Source organism: Sapajus apella, unplaced genomic scaffold (assembly GCF_009761245.1).
Source record: "Sapajus apella isolate SASKATOON/1434 unplaced genomic scaffold, GSC_monkey_1.0 scaffold2, whole genome shotgun sequence".
Taxonomy (NCBI): domain Eukaryota; kingdom Metazoa; phylum Chordata; class Mammalia; order Primates; family Cebidae; genus Sapajus; species Sapajus apella.
Window position 1 is genome coordinate 24016615 of NW_022436942.1, and position 16736 is coordinate 24033350.

General features: G+C 53.8%; 1 protein-coding gene across 1 annotated transcript; it reads left to right on the plus strand.

The window, feature by feature from the left end:
• Positions 1 to 2690: 2690 nt before the first annotated feature.
• Positions 2691 to 15405, plus strand: KRT82 (keratin 82). The gene is made up of 9 exons (XM_032293200.1): positions 2691 to 3288; positions 5065 to 5273; positions 7921 to 7981; positions 8616 to 8711; positions 9163 to 9327; positions 12326 to 12451; positions 13089 to 13309; positions 13556 to 13587; positions 14127 to 15405. Exons 1-9 carry the CDS (start codon positions 2878 to 2880, stop codon positions 14345 to 14347), a joined length of 1542 nt encoding a protein of 513 aa, XP_032149091.1. The 5' UTR covers positions 2691 to 2877; the 3' UTR covers positions 14348 to 15405.
• Positions 15406 to 16736: the final 1331 nt, after the last annotated feature.

The following is a 16736-nucleotide window of genomic DNA, read 5'->3' on the forward strand; positions in this document are numbered from 1 at the left end:
CGCAGGAAGGCAGCTCAACCCAAAATGCTTGCAAGAAATACGCCAGGAAAAGCCCATTTTAATTCTCCTGCATTGAAAACTGCCCTGTGAGAGTCCTGCAAAATAATCCTCCAGGCTCAGGACTATTTCTCTTCCCTTGTGCTAGCCACGTCTCTCTTCTGGAAAGTTTTCCTTCCTTTTAATCTTGCCCTTTCACCTTTCACCCTCACTTCCTTTTCTGCTCACCTCTTCCACTGCCCCGCCTCCCGCTCCTCCTCTCTCTCAATCCCCCTTACTCCTCCTGTGTGTATTTCTCACCCTTCTTCCTCCCCCACTCCTTCCATTTGGCAATCTATTAATACTGCCTGCTCTTTCTCTTCTGACCTCCCTTCTCATCTCCCCGTCTCTGAATGCCTCTCTTCCACATCTTCAGCCGTGGCTGGAACAGAAGCTTTTTAAGCCAGGACACCGCATTCCCTGCCCCACAGCAGAGGCCCAGGACAGCGCACTCAGAGGAGAGGTGGCTCTTCCTTTGGTGTTTTTCCTCGCTCCAGAGGGGCACATTGCTCAGCCCCAGAAGGACACAGGAGGAGGCTGGTGTGGAATTGGGGGTGGGGTAGGTGTAGGGTTCTTCCTTGAGGCTGGTCTTCACAGGGTGGTTTCTGTATTTAATTTGAAGAGTCATAAACTCCCCCCCAAACACATGCCAAAACGCATTCCAAAGGCAGGTAGAGATTGTCTACTGCACTGCCAATGTGAAGACGGAATTCACTGATGCAGAAGAAAAAGCAAACCCTCTGAACTGCCTGCTCCCTTTATGCCCACCTGGTTCCTGAATCAACTTTAACAAAATGCCACCAAGCTCTCTAGGTCTTGACTGAGTCCTCTTCTAGCTCACACCCAGAGCCCCTCTGGACTCGGGGAGCTCAGGGAACAGGTGTCTTCTACCCACAGTGAATCCAAGGAACCACCCTGCCCTCTGCTCCTGAGCTCTGGTCCTGGGCTCCAGGAGCCCAACGTGGTCACTGAGGCCATCCTCTGGCCTGGACACGGTGTAGAGGCTCTGCTGTGTCTACTACTGCAGTGACCCTGCCCTCCGGTTCTGCCCACTGTCTCCCTCACCCCCTCTAGTGGGAATCTGCTCTCTGGTCGGGCCTCTGAGTGTCCCCATCAACATTCACACTGTCCTGGGCCCCTCCCCCGGTGGACTCAGCCCAGAGCAGAGTGTGATCTCCTTCCCCTGACACTCTACAATTGGACCCCTCACCCAACCCTCTGCCTCCCATCGTGGCCTGTGGTCTCGCCTTGCACCCCTCCCCTCCCCACTACTCTGGGTCCCACAGTCAGGACTATAAAAAAGGGGACAGGGAGTGTGAAATGTCACAATTAGACTGAGAATTTCCGACGCTCAGGAAACCTTTGTGTTCAGGTCTCCTAATCCATGGGTTGCAAGGCTGAGGGACAGGGACAGCAGAGTGTGCATGGGCAGCAGATTCCCAAATCCTAACCTGGGCTTCCGTGCTCTGGAGCAGCATGGCAGGGTAAAGTCAGAAGGAACAGGACGGACTCCCAGCTAATCAGTCAGCCATAAGCCATGTGACTTGGGGACACTGCTCTTAACCGCTCTGCTCCCCATGTTCCTGTCTGTGGCATAGTAGCTACCTTATGGTATGATCAGGGAATTTAATGAGACCATGATGTAAAGAGTACATGGTGCTCCGAGCACATAGTAAATGCCCAATAAGTGCGTATATTATTATTAGCTTGGTTTTGACCTGGTAATAAGTCTTGGTGTGGAAGGTAAAGGTCAGTTGGCCATGGCAAGAGTTTCACTGATTAAACTGATGGAGGGGAGAAGGAAAGTGAGGTGGGGACTTTAGACATCGCCAAAGATCTGTGTCTGTGACCTGGCTGCTGGAAAGAGAGCCTGAATCCCACATCTGGGATTTCTTGGGAATCTGACAATTCCCAAGGGCAGCAATTCTCCCCAGAGACATCCTCAGGCCAAAGCTGGCTCTGCTGACCTCAGGGACACTCAGGCTGGGTTGGGCGCAAGGGGAAAGGAACAGCCACATGGAAGCTGAGACCCGAAGCTAAAATCATGCCTTTTGGGGGCCCCAGAAGTGTTGGGGAGAGCGTCCCTTCCTCTGCCCTTCTCAAGCACCAGGGCTCTCCTCTTGAGTTCCCTGCAGCCTTTGTGGACTGATGGGCCTTGGAGAGAAGCACCCATGCCTGGAGGCTGTCTACCTTCAAGACCCCCATGCGACAGTGGGTCACTGAGCCAGGGCTCAGGAGGGTCACGGTCTGGCCTGCTGTAGTGAGGCTTCTCCCACCCCAAAAGCCTTCCTCCCTGGGAACTTCCTGACTCTCCTAGGAGCCCACAGAGGGCATTTGGGCTGGAAAGATCTGCAAAAAACCTAGAAGCAGCCTTGGGGGAATAGCCAGAGTATGCTTAAGCATATGGGGCTTGCCCTCTAATCCCAGGGAAGCCAGAGTGTATCATTCACGGCACGCCTCCCCTCCTATGAAATGACGTAGTCCTAACTCTCCCTCTCCTTGAGGCAAAGCCACTGGATACATGGAACATATCCATCTCGTTGGCCCCTTTCATCACCCCCACAATCAAGGAAGGAGGACAAATAGGATTTTTATAGGGCTCAACAGCGCTGACCATTGGCCCCTTCTCTTTGGTCTTTACTACCTTAATTATCCACCTTGCTACTTAGCACTACCAATATCCCAAGCTCATAAACCTGGTTTAATGGTGATGTGAGGTTTGACCCAGCTCAGCCCTCCATCCCCCTACCAGATAAAAGAGGGGAAACTGAGCCATGACTCGATCATCCTGCCCCCTGCTCTTTCCTCCAGGGCCCTGTCTCTCTGCCTGTCTCTCCTGCCATGTCTTACCATTCCTTCCAGCCGGGCTCCAGATGTGGCAGTCAGAGTTTCAGCTCGTACTCGGCTGTCATGCCGCGGATGGTCACCCACTATGCAGCCAGCAAGGGGCCATGCCGGCCGGGGGGTGGGGGGCGCCTCCGAGCTCTAGGCTGCCTCAGCTCACGGAGCCTGTGCAACATGGGCTTCGGGAGGCCCCGGGTAGCCTCCAGGTGTGGAGGTACCCTGCCTGGCTTCGGGTACCGACTGGGGACCACCTGTGGGCCTTCTGCCTGCATCACCCCTGTAACCATCAATGAGAGCCTGCTGGTCCCCCTGGCGCTGGAGATCGACCCGACCGTGCAGAGGGTGAAGAGGGATGAGAAGGAGCAGATCAAGTGCCTCAATAACCGCTTTGCATCCTTCATCAACAAGGTAAGGGGGCCTCGGCCCAGGGCCGCAGGAGGAGACCCACGGCAGGTCTGGGGTCTGGTCTTGTTCTGGTCCAAGGGAACCAGGAGGAGACCGACAGTGAGGAAGCCTCACTTCATCCAGTGGCCTCTCTCACATTCCACGGCCACCAGCCTTTGAAAGCCAGTTAGACCAGACTCTGCACTAAACATTTCTGTTTCCTTGTCTTCTTAAAAATATATCATCTTTCTCTGAATATTATCTGACAAAATCACCAATCACCAAGGTTGCCTGAGGTCGGACTGTAAGAGGAACTTCCAAAGCAATACTGAAAGGAATGATCAGAGAGGCAGAGAAATGCCCTTCCTGATGAGGCTTTAGTGGTAGAACTGCCTTCTGTGTGCCTGAGCTGGGTCACGACTCTTGAGCCTGAAGGTGAGGATGGGCACTGTGACCCCAGAGCTTCCCATCAGTTGAGGTCTGGGGTGAGAGGAAAGTGGACAGTCAGAGCCAGAGGTACAAGGTGACAGCCACAAATGTCTCACATCTGTCAACCCCAGAGCCACTGAAAAGCGGTGAGGAAGGCGCTCCTTCAGAAGGTGCTGAACCAGTCTGCCATCTCTTAGCAGCCCCTGGGCCCATCCCCACACCCCAGGGAGGCTCTTGGGGTCAGGATTTATTCCAAGATCTGAGCTGGTGTTTCTGGTGGCCTCAAGGTTTAGGGGCAAGAGTCCTGGGCCAGAGGTCAGGAGCCCTGGCCACTGGCATTGACTCCACTCCTATACCCTGAATCCCTGTGCAAGCCATTCACCTCCTGGCCTCTGGACCATGCTGCCCAATGGGGAAGGCAAAGACAGACGCTGGGAGATTCGAGGAGATAATATATTCAAAAGTGCTTCACAGAGGAACTTGTTTACTCAAACTTACAGTTTTATTTCTAAAGCTTACTAAGTTCTGGCTATGAACTCATTCCAACAACATGGGCCCGGATTCTCAACATCTCCCCCCCTTCTGTAAGGCTGGGAACCTCCTGTGGATGCAGCCACTGACCAGAAGTAGGGCAGTGCTACTTGTGCAGTTTTCTTGAGAGACAATGCGCAATATGGAAAATTCCAGAGCAAGGACTGGAGGCTATGTTCCCTTTGTCAGCGACTAGCTAGGTGGCCATAGTCAACTTACTCAACCCCTAATCTCAGCTTCCACTTCGTGAGAAGCGGGGAGGTGGCCAGCAGCTGTCCACATTACTGTGACCTGGACTTTTTTCAGATACAGCCATGAGGATGCAGCACAGTAGGTGAAAAGAGCTTAGAGTCCCTTGATCTGACCTTTCTCCGAGTGTCCCTAGGCTGTCATAAGAGAAAGCCTCAACCCCCAAGCTCCACATCTTCTGACATTAATATGAAATTTACAGAGTGCCTTCCCATACACTGTCCCAAGTAAGAGCTTTGGGAAGCTAAGCGAGGGCTGAAGGGATAGGATGTCTTGGTCAAGGTCACGAGGATAGAGAGAGGCAGGTAGGCAGTGCTGGAACAGGACCTGCCCAGGCCTCCAGAAGTACTCTATCCACTACAACACGCAACCTCTGAGTGGAAGGTAGGGGTCCTCTAGCTGCCCCAGGAGGGGAAACACAGAGACACACACCCTGAGATGCCAGTCTACGCAAACACCCTGATTGTTGCAAATTCCAGTGCGTTGGTAGCAATGTGTTGGGAGAGAGGGCGCAAACTCATTCCATTGCCCTCTCTAAGTCATGGTCCCCAGGACACCTGCTGCCTGGTGACATTCCACTCTTGGCTGCAGGTCCGTTTCCTGGAGCAGAAGAATAAGCTGCTGGAGACCAAGTGGAACTTCATGCAGCAGCAGAGGTGCTGCCAGACCAACATCGAGCCCATATTCGAGGGCTACATCAGCGCCCTTCGGCGGCAGTTGGACTGTGTGTCCGGGGACCGCGTGAGGCTAGAGTCGGAGCTCTCTAGTCTCCAGGATGCCCTGGGGGGCTACAAGAAAAAGTAAGTCCGTGCGGCTTTCAACTCACTGGGAGACCCGGGGCAAGGGACAGAAACGATCCGGGCCTCGGTTCCCCATGTATAAAATGGGAAGCCTAAACTTAATTCATTGGGTGGCAGAACAGCTAGGTGGGATCGTGTCAGCAGGGCGCCCCACTTGGCACACGGTGGGAGCTCTGAGACTGCGTACTGCCGTCTCCGTCCCCGTTACCTTGCCGAAATAAGGCCCTCAGGATCTCTCTCTCTCTGTGTAAAACAAGCTCTTTCGCCTGCAGCTTCTGGAGCTCCAGGTTTCTGCTGAAACCGCCTGTTCTGCCTTTGCAGATCCTGAACTACTTCCTACTCCACAGACAGATCCCCAGGCCCCTTCCCTCCTGGCTTCTGCTCCTGCTGCCCCTGCCTGACACACCCCTCTCAGCATCTCTCTGCACCTCGTCCAAACTACCACAGCCCACCTTTCCTCTCACCCGCAACTCCAGCTTCCTGCACCGCCCTCCCACCCCTCTCTGCATATCAGGTTCTAGCTCCTTCTGCCTCACTTCCCAGTTCTTTGTGCTTCCTGTTTTCTCTTCTGCCACACCTGCTCCCCCTGAGGGCGGGCTCTGGGTCTGATTCACAGCTTGGAGTAGGTGGTTGATAAGCATATGGTAATTAAGTGCTTGCAAGAGGCTGAGGCCCAGATAAATTGTCTAACCAGGTCCTGGGCCCAGTGGCCCATGGGAGTCCAGTGTCCTATGAGAGTCCAGTGTCCCATGACAGCCTGGTGTCCCATGGGAGTCCAGTGTCCCATGGGAGTCCGGTGTCCCATGAGAGTCCAGTGTCTCATGGGAGTCCAGTGTCCCATGGGAGTCCCGTGTCCTATGAGAGTCCGGTGTCCTATAGAGAGTCCAGTGTCCTATAGAGAATCCTGTGTCCTATGGGAGTCTGGTATCCTATGGGAGTCCTGTGTCCTATAGAGTCCAGTGTCCCATGGGAGTCCGGTGTCCCATGAGAGTCCAGTGTCCCATAGGAGTCCAGTGTCCCATGGGAGTCCCGTGTCCTATGGGAGTCCGGTGTCCTATGAGAGTCCCGTGCCCTATGGGAGTGCATATTGGAGGCAGAGAAGTTGAAACAGGTACCTTTCTATTGAAGAGAAACAGTGCAAATACACAGAGCTGAGAACAACAGGCCATAAGGGTGTGGGTCAGTGGAGTGGAGCCACAATGGGGACACTCACTGCAGCTGTCAACCACATACCTACTCAAGGCCAGATACTGTGCTAGGAAGGTGGGTGCTATGGAAAGATAAAAGGCTAGCTCTTTCCCAGTCCACAGACCACCTGCACCTACACACAGACAGAGCAGAAGGGAGAGGACTCCGAAGAAAGGTAGAGAGCAGGAGTCCAGGAAGGCGCCATTTGTTCTGGGCCTTGGAGGATAATGGCTCATTCTAATGGCTTCTTATAAAAGGGGAGTCCAGAGTACATCTTGGAAATGGGGAAAATACAGAAATGGGTGACAAGAAAGAGGCAGAGCATGCCAAGTGAGAGGGACAGCTCCAGCAGACTGTGACAGGTGAGATGCAGCGGGGCTGCGGGAGGGGTGGAGCTGGGCCTCGCAGCAGGGGCAATGCCTTTCTTGAGAACTGAGTAGCAAAGTGAGATTAAAAGACATGTTTGCAGCTGAAGAAGGGGACTTTGGCTTTTAAAAGTGAGACAATTGGAGAGGATGAGATCCAACTGGTATTTTAAGAATCATAGCAAACGCTTTCACAGTACAGACCCTGTGCCAGGCACTGTCCTAGTGCTTTGCAGGTATGAATGCATGTGATGTGTGAGCTCACGGCAGCCCTGTGAGGCAGGACTAGTGTCAGTCTCATTCTGCAGATGATGAAGCCGTGCATGACAAAGCAGAAAGGCCAAGTAACTTACCCAACCTGCCCACAGCTTGCAGGGGACAGAGCCAGGATTCAAACCCAGCAGGGTGGGCTCCAGAGTCCCTGGCCAGTGCTGCAGCAGTTCGGCTGGAAAAAAACAGAGGAGCACAATGAAGCAGGGAAGCTTTTAACCGATTGATGTTGCTCATCAGACTGAACCCCTGACCAATTCCCTGTGCCTTAGGGGAGTGGTGAGTGGGCTGAGGAGCCCCAAGGAGCTTGAGGAAATAGCCTGGCTGTCTCTGTGGGTCTGGCAAAGTGAGTAATTGCTACCTCTGCAAATGGACCCCAGGTAGAGGCCAGGCTCTGAACCCTCCCAGCAAGGAGGATGCACGGCGTCAGCCTGGAACTCAGTGACTCAGAAAAAACAGCTGTGTCAGCAGCACAGCCTTCTTCCACCTTCCCAGGGGAGGCCACTATGTGAAGCAGACCTCCTCAGCAGCAAGATAGAATGAAGCTAGCCTTAAGGAGGACTTCCCAGAGGACTCATCATGGGCCTAGGCTCCAGAGGAATGGGGAGAAGAGTAAACTTGAAAAGTGGCTATGAGAAGCCATGGGACTGCTGTTCTATCTCAAGTGGGTGGAGGAGCTAGAGGTGCCAAGACAGGGCTGGACCTGGGGACTCCCCAGGGCATTCACTCGGTGACAAGCAGTCGCCCCCAAAGGCCTGATGCCAAGATCTCTCCCAAAGTCCATAAACCCGACTAAAGCGTTTTTTTCCTGCCCTTTCCATCAGATATGAAGAGGAGCTCGCCTTACGCCCCTGTGTCGAAAATGAGTTTATTGCTTTGAAGAAGGTAAGGAGGATGCTCAGACAGGCAGAGCCCCTGAGCTGGCCCCCCGGCCCCAGGCCACCTAGCCCTGAATTGAGTCCAAACGTGTCTGCAGCCCACCCACCCGCAAAAGAGTTTCTCACCCCTCAGACTCCTGTGCCAGCCCCACTGACCCTGACAATGAGGAAGGCTAGCCTCCTCTCCCTCCACCTTGCCCCCGCGCAAAAGGCCAGCCATTGGCCTGGCCTCCACTTCCCCACGCATGTGGGCCAGAGCTGGGTGAAGGTCAGGTCCACCCCTGCCCAGGCAGCTGGAGATGGGACTGATGCCAATGCCAAACCAAAGCAAAAGCTCTGCCACAGTCCCGGATAGGACAACAACCACGAGGGCTCCTCAGACAGGCAGCCAGGCCTTTCCGGGTCCAGGCTCTGCAGAGCGGACTCTGAGAGGCTGCTGCCAAGGCTCATTTAAGCCTCTGTCCTCTTCGAGAAGCCAGGCCCAGGCCTGGGGTCCCGGCCCTCCTCCCACCTTGGCTCCATCACTCCTTCACTGCCCGTGGATGTCCGTAAGGAAAGGTGGGCCCCACGCCTTCCCCTTGTAGCCAGCTAGCCTGGGAGGCGGCCCAGCCAGGTCACATTCTGTCCCTGCTCTGCTGCAGGACGTGGACACAGCCTTCCTGATGAAGGCTGACCTGGAGACCAATGCAGAGGCGCTGGTGCAGGAGATTGACTTTCTGAAAGGCCTGTATGAGGAGGTACCCACAGCCCTGCCCTCGGGTGCTTAGTCAGGGCCAGAGCCAAGGGAGCAAGAGGGCAAGAGAGCGGCCGCACAGTAGGTACGTTTCAGGGCAAGCACGGGAAGAGGTTTGTACTAGAGAGACGGTTGTCAGGCAGCGAGACTCCCAGAAATTGGATTGTCCAGGCTGTGGCTCACAGGCCCCTCTGGGAAAGTTTCCACCAAGCTCTGGGCAGCTAGAAGGTGGGGACATAGAGTCAGTTGGTGGCTGAAGCCCAGAACAGCCATAGCAGAGTTCTATGTACTCTGCTCTGGGAAGGTCAGAACGGGTTCTCCCCTTCCCCTGCCCTGGACGCTGAGAGAGCTCACTGCTCCTCTCCTGGGCTCTGTCCCCAAGAGACCTGCCTGCTCCTTCCCCTGCCCCCGACACTGTGAGAGCTCACTGCTCCTTGTCTGGTCCCTGTCCTCAGGAGACCTGCCTGCTCAGGTCTCAGATCTCTGAGACCTCAGTCATTGTGAAGATGGACAACAGCCGGGAGCTGGACGTGGACGGCATCGTCGCTGAGATCAAGGCACAGTATGACGACATCGCCAGCCGCAGCAAAGCTGAAGCAGAGGCCTGGTACCAGTGCCGGGTGAGGCCCAGGGCCAGGGGAGCAGGGAGACTGGAGAGGTGACAAAGAGACAGGAGAGGGGAGGACCCCCAGACTCCTTCCCCCCAGAAGTGGGTGAGGAGCTAATGAGAGCCATGCCACAGACACAGGGAACCCCATAAAGCCCACCTGCAGCTGTTTCTGCCAGGTCCCAGGCCACATCCCTGCAGAGTACGTGGGAGGGACCCCAGGCCTGCCATCAGGGTGCCAGGGCGCCTGGCTGTTTTTACCTGCAGACTCACAGGAAGTGCTCCTGTAGGCAGCGTTCAATAAACACTAATTGGTGATGATGGCAAAGAGGGCTCTAAGCTTCCAGGCGTGGGAGGAGGCTAGCAACATGGGGTGGCTTCTAATGGTAGAGCAGAAACAGTGATTAAGATGGCCTCAGACTTCATAATTAGGGGCTTGCTTAGAGGGCAGGGGGGCCCTAGGGTAATTTGGCTTAACAAATAACATCAGCTCAGCCTCTCGTGCCCTACCTGTGAAAGGCACCATGCATGCATACACTCCTTGGTCCACTCATTCAACACTGTGTATTCCGCATCCGCCGCAGTCCTAGAAGCTGGAGACACAGGAGGAAACAGCACAGACACTAGTCCCTGCCTTCCTGTCACTTTCATTCCAGAGACAAGTTGGGGGCCAGGGTGAGGTGGGAGGGGCAGAGGGGCAGACAGTAAACAAGGCATGTAAGTGCAAGGGATGTGTGTTAGACCATGATACCAAGTGCTGGGAAGAAAATAAACCAGGAGAAGGGTAGGGAGGGTTGAAGTTTCAAATAGGGTGGCCAGCAGGGACGCGCTTCCCAAACCAAAACAGCAGCTAGCAGGAAGTGGCTGCGAGGGTGGAGCAGCAGGTGAAGGGAGTTTGATGACAGAGGGAACAAACTGTGTCTGCAAACGCAAAGGTGTTGTCATTTGATCTAATCTTGAAGGACAAGTAAGATTCAATGGGCAGATGGGGGGAGGGTGAGCAGCAGGTGTTAGGACATAGCAGAAAGCGAGGGGCCTAGAGTGCCACGTGCTGTGGAGATCAGGCTGGAGGGGTAGCTTGAGGCCAGGTCACTGCACATCTGCAGGGCTGTGCTAAGTTGTTTGGCTTTGTTCTGAAGGCAGTGGGTGCCAGGGAGTGCCCAGAGTGATGCTCTGCCCATTTTCTGGAGCTCCATGGTGGAAGTATGAAACCCTGATCTGGAGTCAGCTCCTGGAGACCCCATCTGTGGCCCACCCACAGCCAGGTTTCACTCTGGCTGGCCCTTCCTCTGGTTGCCCCTGGCAACCACCATCAGCCAAGTGGGTTCAGACTACAATCGCCCCATTTTCTCATCCTGCTAAGTCAGAGTCGTAGAGACAATTCTATTAGTTAAGGATTGCATTCGGCAGTGAGGATCAGAAATGCAAAAAAACCAAAAATGGCTAAAACTGAATTTTTACTTTTTTCTCAGGTAGCTTGAAGTACAAAATAAACTGCCCAGGATAACACAAGGGTTCTGGGTCATCATCAGGGACCTAGCATCCTTCTAGCTCTCCATTCTGCCATCTGTAACGTGAAGCTAGGGGCTGGGGGCAGCTCCTGCAGCTGCAAGTGTTAGCACAGCCCCAGAAGCTGGACATCCAGGAGACAAGGCCCCAGCTCCAGGGCCCTGGATGTCACACCCCCACCAGGGCTGAAGACAAAGATGTTCACCCTCACGGTTGTCTCATGTCCCAAGAGAGCTGTAGCACCTCCAATCTCACAGGCTTATGCCAAGCAGCAAGGAAAACATAGGGGGAAAAAGCTATCGGGGTCATTCTGCTCTTTAAAGAGCTTTCCCAGAAGTCCTACCCAGCCATGGCCATAGATCTCATTGATTGGAGGGCCGAGAAGTATTCTCTTATCTGAGCTCATTGTTACCCTGAATAAAAACAGTTGTTTGGTTCTGGTTTTGTTTTTGTTTTTGTTTTTTTGGAGATGCTGTCTTGCTCTGTTGCTCAGGCTGGAGTACAGTGGTGCAATTTCACCTCACTGCAACCTCTGCCTCTCAGGTTCAAGTGAGCCTCCCGCCTCAGCCTCCCAAGTAGCTGGGATTACAAGCATGCACCACCACGCCTGGCTATCTTGTGTATTTTTGTAGAGATGGGATTTCACCATGTTGGCCAGGCTGGTCTTGAACTCCTGACCTCAAATGATCTGCCCGAATTGGCCTTCCAAAATGCTGGCATTACAGACGTGAGCCACTGTGCGCAGCCAGCGGTTCTGTTTCAAGAAGAGGAGAATGGATATTTGTTGGGCAACTGCAGACTTTCCCAGTGTAACCAAATAACAAGGGAGCCAAAGAATGTGATTACAGGCTTATCTCTCATTTTGCATTTTCTATATAATATGCTCCCACCCACCATCAGAAAATTCAAAGGCAGTTAATTTTTTAAAACACAAATGCAACCTGTACATGCTATTATTCAGAAATTGGATTTAAAGTGCAAAGGTTTTTTTTTTAAAAAAAAAGTGTTACATTTAGGTAGGACATAAATTGCATTTTGTTTTTTATTGTTTTAGGGAAAACATACAAATGTACTCATCCTGATGGGCAGGCCCATCCTGATGGGCACTCCTTGGTCTGTTAGGAAAGCCAGCCTGAGCACAGAAACCCCTTCCAAGGTCCAGAGGCATATCTAAAAGGGAGATAGCCCTTGGGTGAACTTGAGCTCTTGGATAGAGTAAAGGACCAGACGCAGAAAGCTAAACGGAGGAGGGGATCTCAGGGGTTGGAGAAGAATTTAACAAGCCTGGAGCTGGGGAAGGGGTGAGATGGGAATCAGGGGCAGCCCACATAAGAACCCCAAATTGCCCAGAAGTGGAAGAAGGTCGAGGAGCAGAACAAGTGTGAGAGCCAGAGAGCACCTGAGCTAGGAAGTCACTGGAGGAGAGACTGGAAACGGTGAGAAAGGAGGCTAGGAGATGCCACCGTGCGGGGCCTGGGGCTCTGACCTCTCTGTCCTGGCAGTATGAGGAGCTGAGAGTCACAGCTGGGAACCACTGCGACAACCTCCGTAACCGCAAGAATGAGATCCTGGAAATGAACAAGCTGATCCAGCGGCTGCAGCAGGACATCGAGAATGTCAAAGCCCAGGTGAGGCCGGGGAGGACGTCCTTGCTGCGAGAGCCACCCTAGGCTGACCGGCCGGTGTGCACCGTGCAAGGTGGGTTCAGTCCCTGCTGTGAGTGCCATTGAAGAGAAAATAAACTCGTGCTGCCTTGCTCAAACAGAAGCAAGTCCTTTCTACAAAAGGTCTGAGCCACAGCAGGGTGAGCAGCCACAGGAAATAGGTCCCCAACAGAAACGAGGTGACCAGCGTCAAGATGAAAAGCAAGCAGGCTTCACTAGGTGCAAGTATAGAAAAGATACTCTCCACAGCCCCTTCAGACCCAAAGACTGTAATTCTGTGATCCTCACATGCACGGTGGCTCTGAATTGTTCATAAAGTCAGATCCACTCCGTTCTCCTAGGGAAGAACAGCTAGGCATTTAAAACCTATTAGCCTCACAGAAATTTCTACTCATACTTAAAATCCCAGCTCTCTTGGAGGTATTTTAGACAGAAAACCTGTCCCAGTTCCCTGGAGGAACCAGATGTCGCAATCCTAGGACGAAGCTCGCAGCAAATGAGAGCCTGGCACGCAGCCACCACTGTGCTCTCTCTGCTCTTCTGGGAGTTGAGATTGGGGCTCCAGAGCCCCCAGTGATGCTTTTCTGTGCCCCTCCCACAGCGTTGCAAACTTGAGGGTGCCATCGCGGAGGCAGAGCAGCAGGGCGAGGCAGCTCTCAACGATGCCAAGTGCAAGCTGGCAGGGCTGGAGGAGGCTCTGCAGAAGGCCAAGCAGGACATGGCCTGCCTGCTCAAGGAGTACCAGGAGGTGATGAACTCCAAGCTGGGCCTGGACATTGAGATCGCCACCTACAGGCGCCTGCTGGAGGGTGAGGAGCACAGGTGAGCTCCTCCAGGAGTGGTCAAAGACAGGCACCAGGTGTGGCCACCACCCAGCCCTCTGGCGGTGGCTGCTAGTATCGCTCTCCCCTGTCCCCCACCCCAGTCATTGAAAACCCACAGCAGCACATGGCAACAGCTCATAGCTAACGTGGCTCAACTCACAGTGAGGGCAGGAGCAGGGAGATGCTACATTTACCTGCATCTGTTTGATGTACTTACCTGTCTTCTTTTTCATCTCATCTCCAGGCTGTGTGAAGGCATTGGACCTGTGAATATCTGTAAGTAGATGAGCCATTCCCACTGGCTCTGGGGTTTTGGGGGTTGACCAACACAGCACCAGTCAGCCCCCACCATCCCTTCCCAGACCTCTGATGCCTACCCCACCCCAAGAGAAGAGCTCAGTCTGCTGTGAGCTCTCAGGCTGGTGGAGAGGGCTATCCAAATCTTTTGGGAGTCAGACTGGGAGCAGATTTGCAACACCACGGTCCAAGTGCTTCAGGGCCCACGGGCCAAAAACAACCACCCTGACAAGAAGATACTTTTCTAGAGGGAGAGGATTTGAAGCAAGCTCAGGAAGGAAGGTCCAGTAGAAACTGAAGAAGGGTGAAGCTGAATCCAGCCTGGCCTTGTCAAGGCTCTGGGGAAAACAGAGAGGTGCCTGGGAACCTTGCAAGCACTTTACATGACTAGGGTGGGGAGACGTGGAAGCTGGAGGCTGAGCAGCAGGTGGGAGGAGTGGCCTGGCTGAGGAGTTTCAGGGCAGTGCACTGACAGCCATGCTGCATGGGGCCCTGAACACCCCTTCCTGTTCCCACAGCGGTGAGCAGCTCCAAAGGTGCCATCCTGTACGAGCCATGTGGGGTCAGCACACCTGTCCTTAGCACCAGCGTCCTCAGGGGCAATGGGGGCTGCAGCGTTGCAGGCACCAGTGAGCTGTACGTCCCCTGCGAGCCCCAAGGGCTACCAAGCTGTGGGAGCGGGCGGAGCTCCAGCACAAAGCTAGGGGCTGGGGGAAGCTGCTCCAGTCACAAGTGTTAGCACGGCCCCAGACACTGGACATCCAGGAGACAGGGCCCCAGCCCAATGGCCCTGGGTGTCACACCCCCACCAGGGCTGAAGACAAGGATGTTCCAGGACCCCGCATCCCCATATTGACTCCACATCCCCCTCCAGTGTTCCCCGCTTGGGAAATGAGCTGCCCCTCGGGCCCCTCCTTTCCCTCACCAGTCACCTCCAACTCAGCTGTGTGCAGACCCTCAGCTAGGCCCAGATGGTGGGGACAGAAGGCAGAGAAAGAGAATTCATTGTTCCTAACCCCAGAATGGCAGTAGCCCCCAGAAGGCCAAATGGGCACACCACAGTTCTGCTCTGTGGATCATCCCATGGACGGTTTCCCACAGAGCCAGCTCCTCGTCCCCGCAGGCTCTCTACACTGCCCTTACTTCGGGCTCTCGTGCCCCTAAGAAAAGTGAATTTCCTTTAACACCACCTGAAATGTGCACCACTGCAAATATCAAAAGGAGACACTCCCAGATCCCACTCTGAATTCCAAAGCCAAGTGCCACGATTTCAGGATCAGCCGGGACCCGCCAATGTCCCCTCAGCACAGAGAATCAAGAGGTGGCCTTTGGCCAGTAGATTTACTTTGGCAGGTATGTTGAACCCAAACTATGAAAACAAATCTGTCTCCTGAGCGCACATTGGCCGGTGATGTCAGGCAAATGCCTAGAACAAAGGGCAAGGGAATATGGAATGTTTACTGGATAGATGGAAAACCAAAAACGAGTATTATTTGCCTGATGGAATCAGTCCCACCTCCACCCAACCCCTTCTGTACATAGCTGCCCCTTCCTACTCCCCCTTCCTTGAGCTCCTCTTGCTTTGGGTCTGATATGACAGTGATGTGGAGCTGCCCTGCTGACTTAGAGGCCCTGGCTCAGGAGCTTATAGACGGAGGAGGAGCTGTGGGCTGACTCCACCTCCCAGAAGCCCCTCTTGCCAAGCCTGGCCCTCTGGGGCTCCAGGGCCTTTGCTCTGGGCATCTGGGTTTGTCTGATCAAAATAAATCTACTCTGTTCATGGATTATGGAAATCAGCATTATTTACTCTGCTCTGTGGGAAGTGTGATAAGGCTGAGGGGGAACTGGTGAGCAGCTTCTGGGGACTGGAGGCTTAGGAACAGAAATGAATGTTAGTGTACAAACAGAAACACCCATGTAAATAATTTGCAAATGGCTTGTGGAAGAAATAGGGCTCCATACAAATCACACTTAAAACCTGCCCATCACACCCCAACAGTGTGCAAATCACTTGCCGTGTTAAAACCACAAACCATTGCACACAGGCCTCCTCACTGCATGGTGCCTTACACACAACCTAGAGAAATCCATGGGATCTTCTATCATGTCTAGACTTAGCAGCCCCCAAGCCCTGGGCTCTGTCCCTATCCTGAACCATACTCTGTGCCTGGGCAGCCCCAGCTCCAGGAAAGCAGTGAAGATGGTGGCAGCCCATGGAGTGAGGAGGACCGGGACACTCCAGTCTCCTCTCCCCATTTAGAGCCCAAGACCTGGAGATCTGGCGGCAGCGCATCCACTCTCTGTGAGGCCCCAGTCCCCTTTCCTTTGCCTCACTGACCCCCTGAAACCATCTCTCCTGGGGGTGCTTTCCCCGTTAAGGCTCCCCTCTCCTAAGAGTTGGAATGACTCCCTCCTCTCCCCAGAGAACACCCAGGCTACACCAAGCCCTGCATGAGAGGCTGGTGATACAGAAATGACTAAGGCACCCTCTTAACCCTGGAGGGACGCTCAGCCTCACGGAGTGAGGAGTCGTAAATAATGAGTGCCAAAGAACATGGGAGCCCCAAGAAGCAGCACATGACTGCCTGGAAAGGGTCAGAGACAGGATCACAGGGAACACTGACAGGGGCTGAAGGGAAGTCTAGAGTCAGATCCGTGGACAAGCATAGTCAAGAGTACCCATTCCTTCACTTTCACTTGCTCAGTCAGCATCTCTCAAGCACCTGCTATGTGGCTGGCTACCCAGGGCCTGGAGGCTCAGTGGTGAACGAGACAGCCCTGGTCATGGCCAGTTTACCCCGTAAGCGCAGTAGACACCTTACGCAGGGCCGATGGTGGAGAATGTAAGATGGGGCAGCCACTGTGGAAGACAGCCTGGCAGCTCCTGAGCATGGTACTCACAGAGGTACCATGTGAGTCAGCAATATCACTCATGGGCATACACCCAAGAGAGACAGAAACCTATGTCATGCAAAAACATGCACATGAACGGTTATCACAACATTATTCATGATAACTAAAAGGTAGAAACAACATTGTGTAGACATGCCACATTGTCTATCCAAAATAGGGCATACCTCTACAATGGAATCTTCTCGGCCATATAAAGAAGTGGAGTGCTGATGCAT

Excerpts from the sequence above, each read along its gene's own strand:
- KRT82 (XM_032293200.1), top strand. The coding sequence starts at position 2,878 with ATGTCTTACCATTCCTTCCAGCCGGGCTCCAGATGTGGCAGTCAGAGT. Across the intron at positions 3,289-5,064 it reads TTGCATCCTTCATCAACAAG|GTCCGTTTCCTGGAGCAGAA; the intron begins GTAAGGGGGCCT and ends TCTTGGCTGCAG. Across the intron at positions 8,712-9,162 it reads TGAAAGGCCTGTATGAGGAG|GAGACCTGCCTGCTCAGGTC; the intron begins GTACCCACAGCC and ends CCCTGTCCTCAG.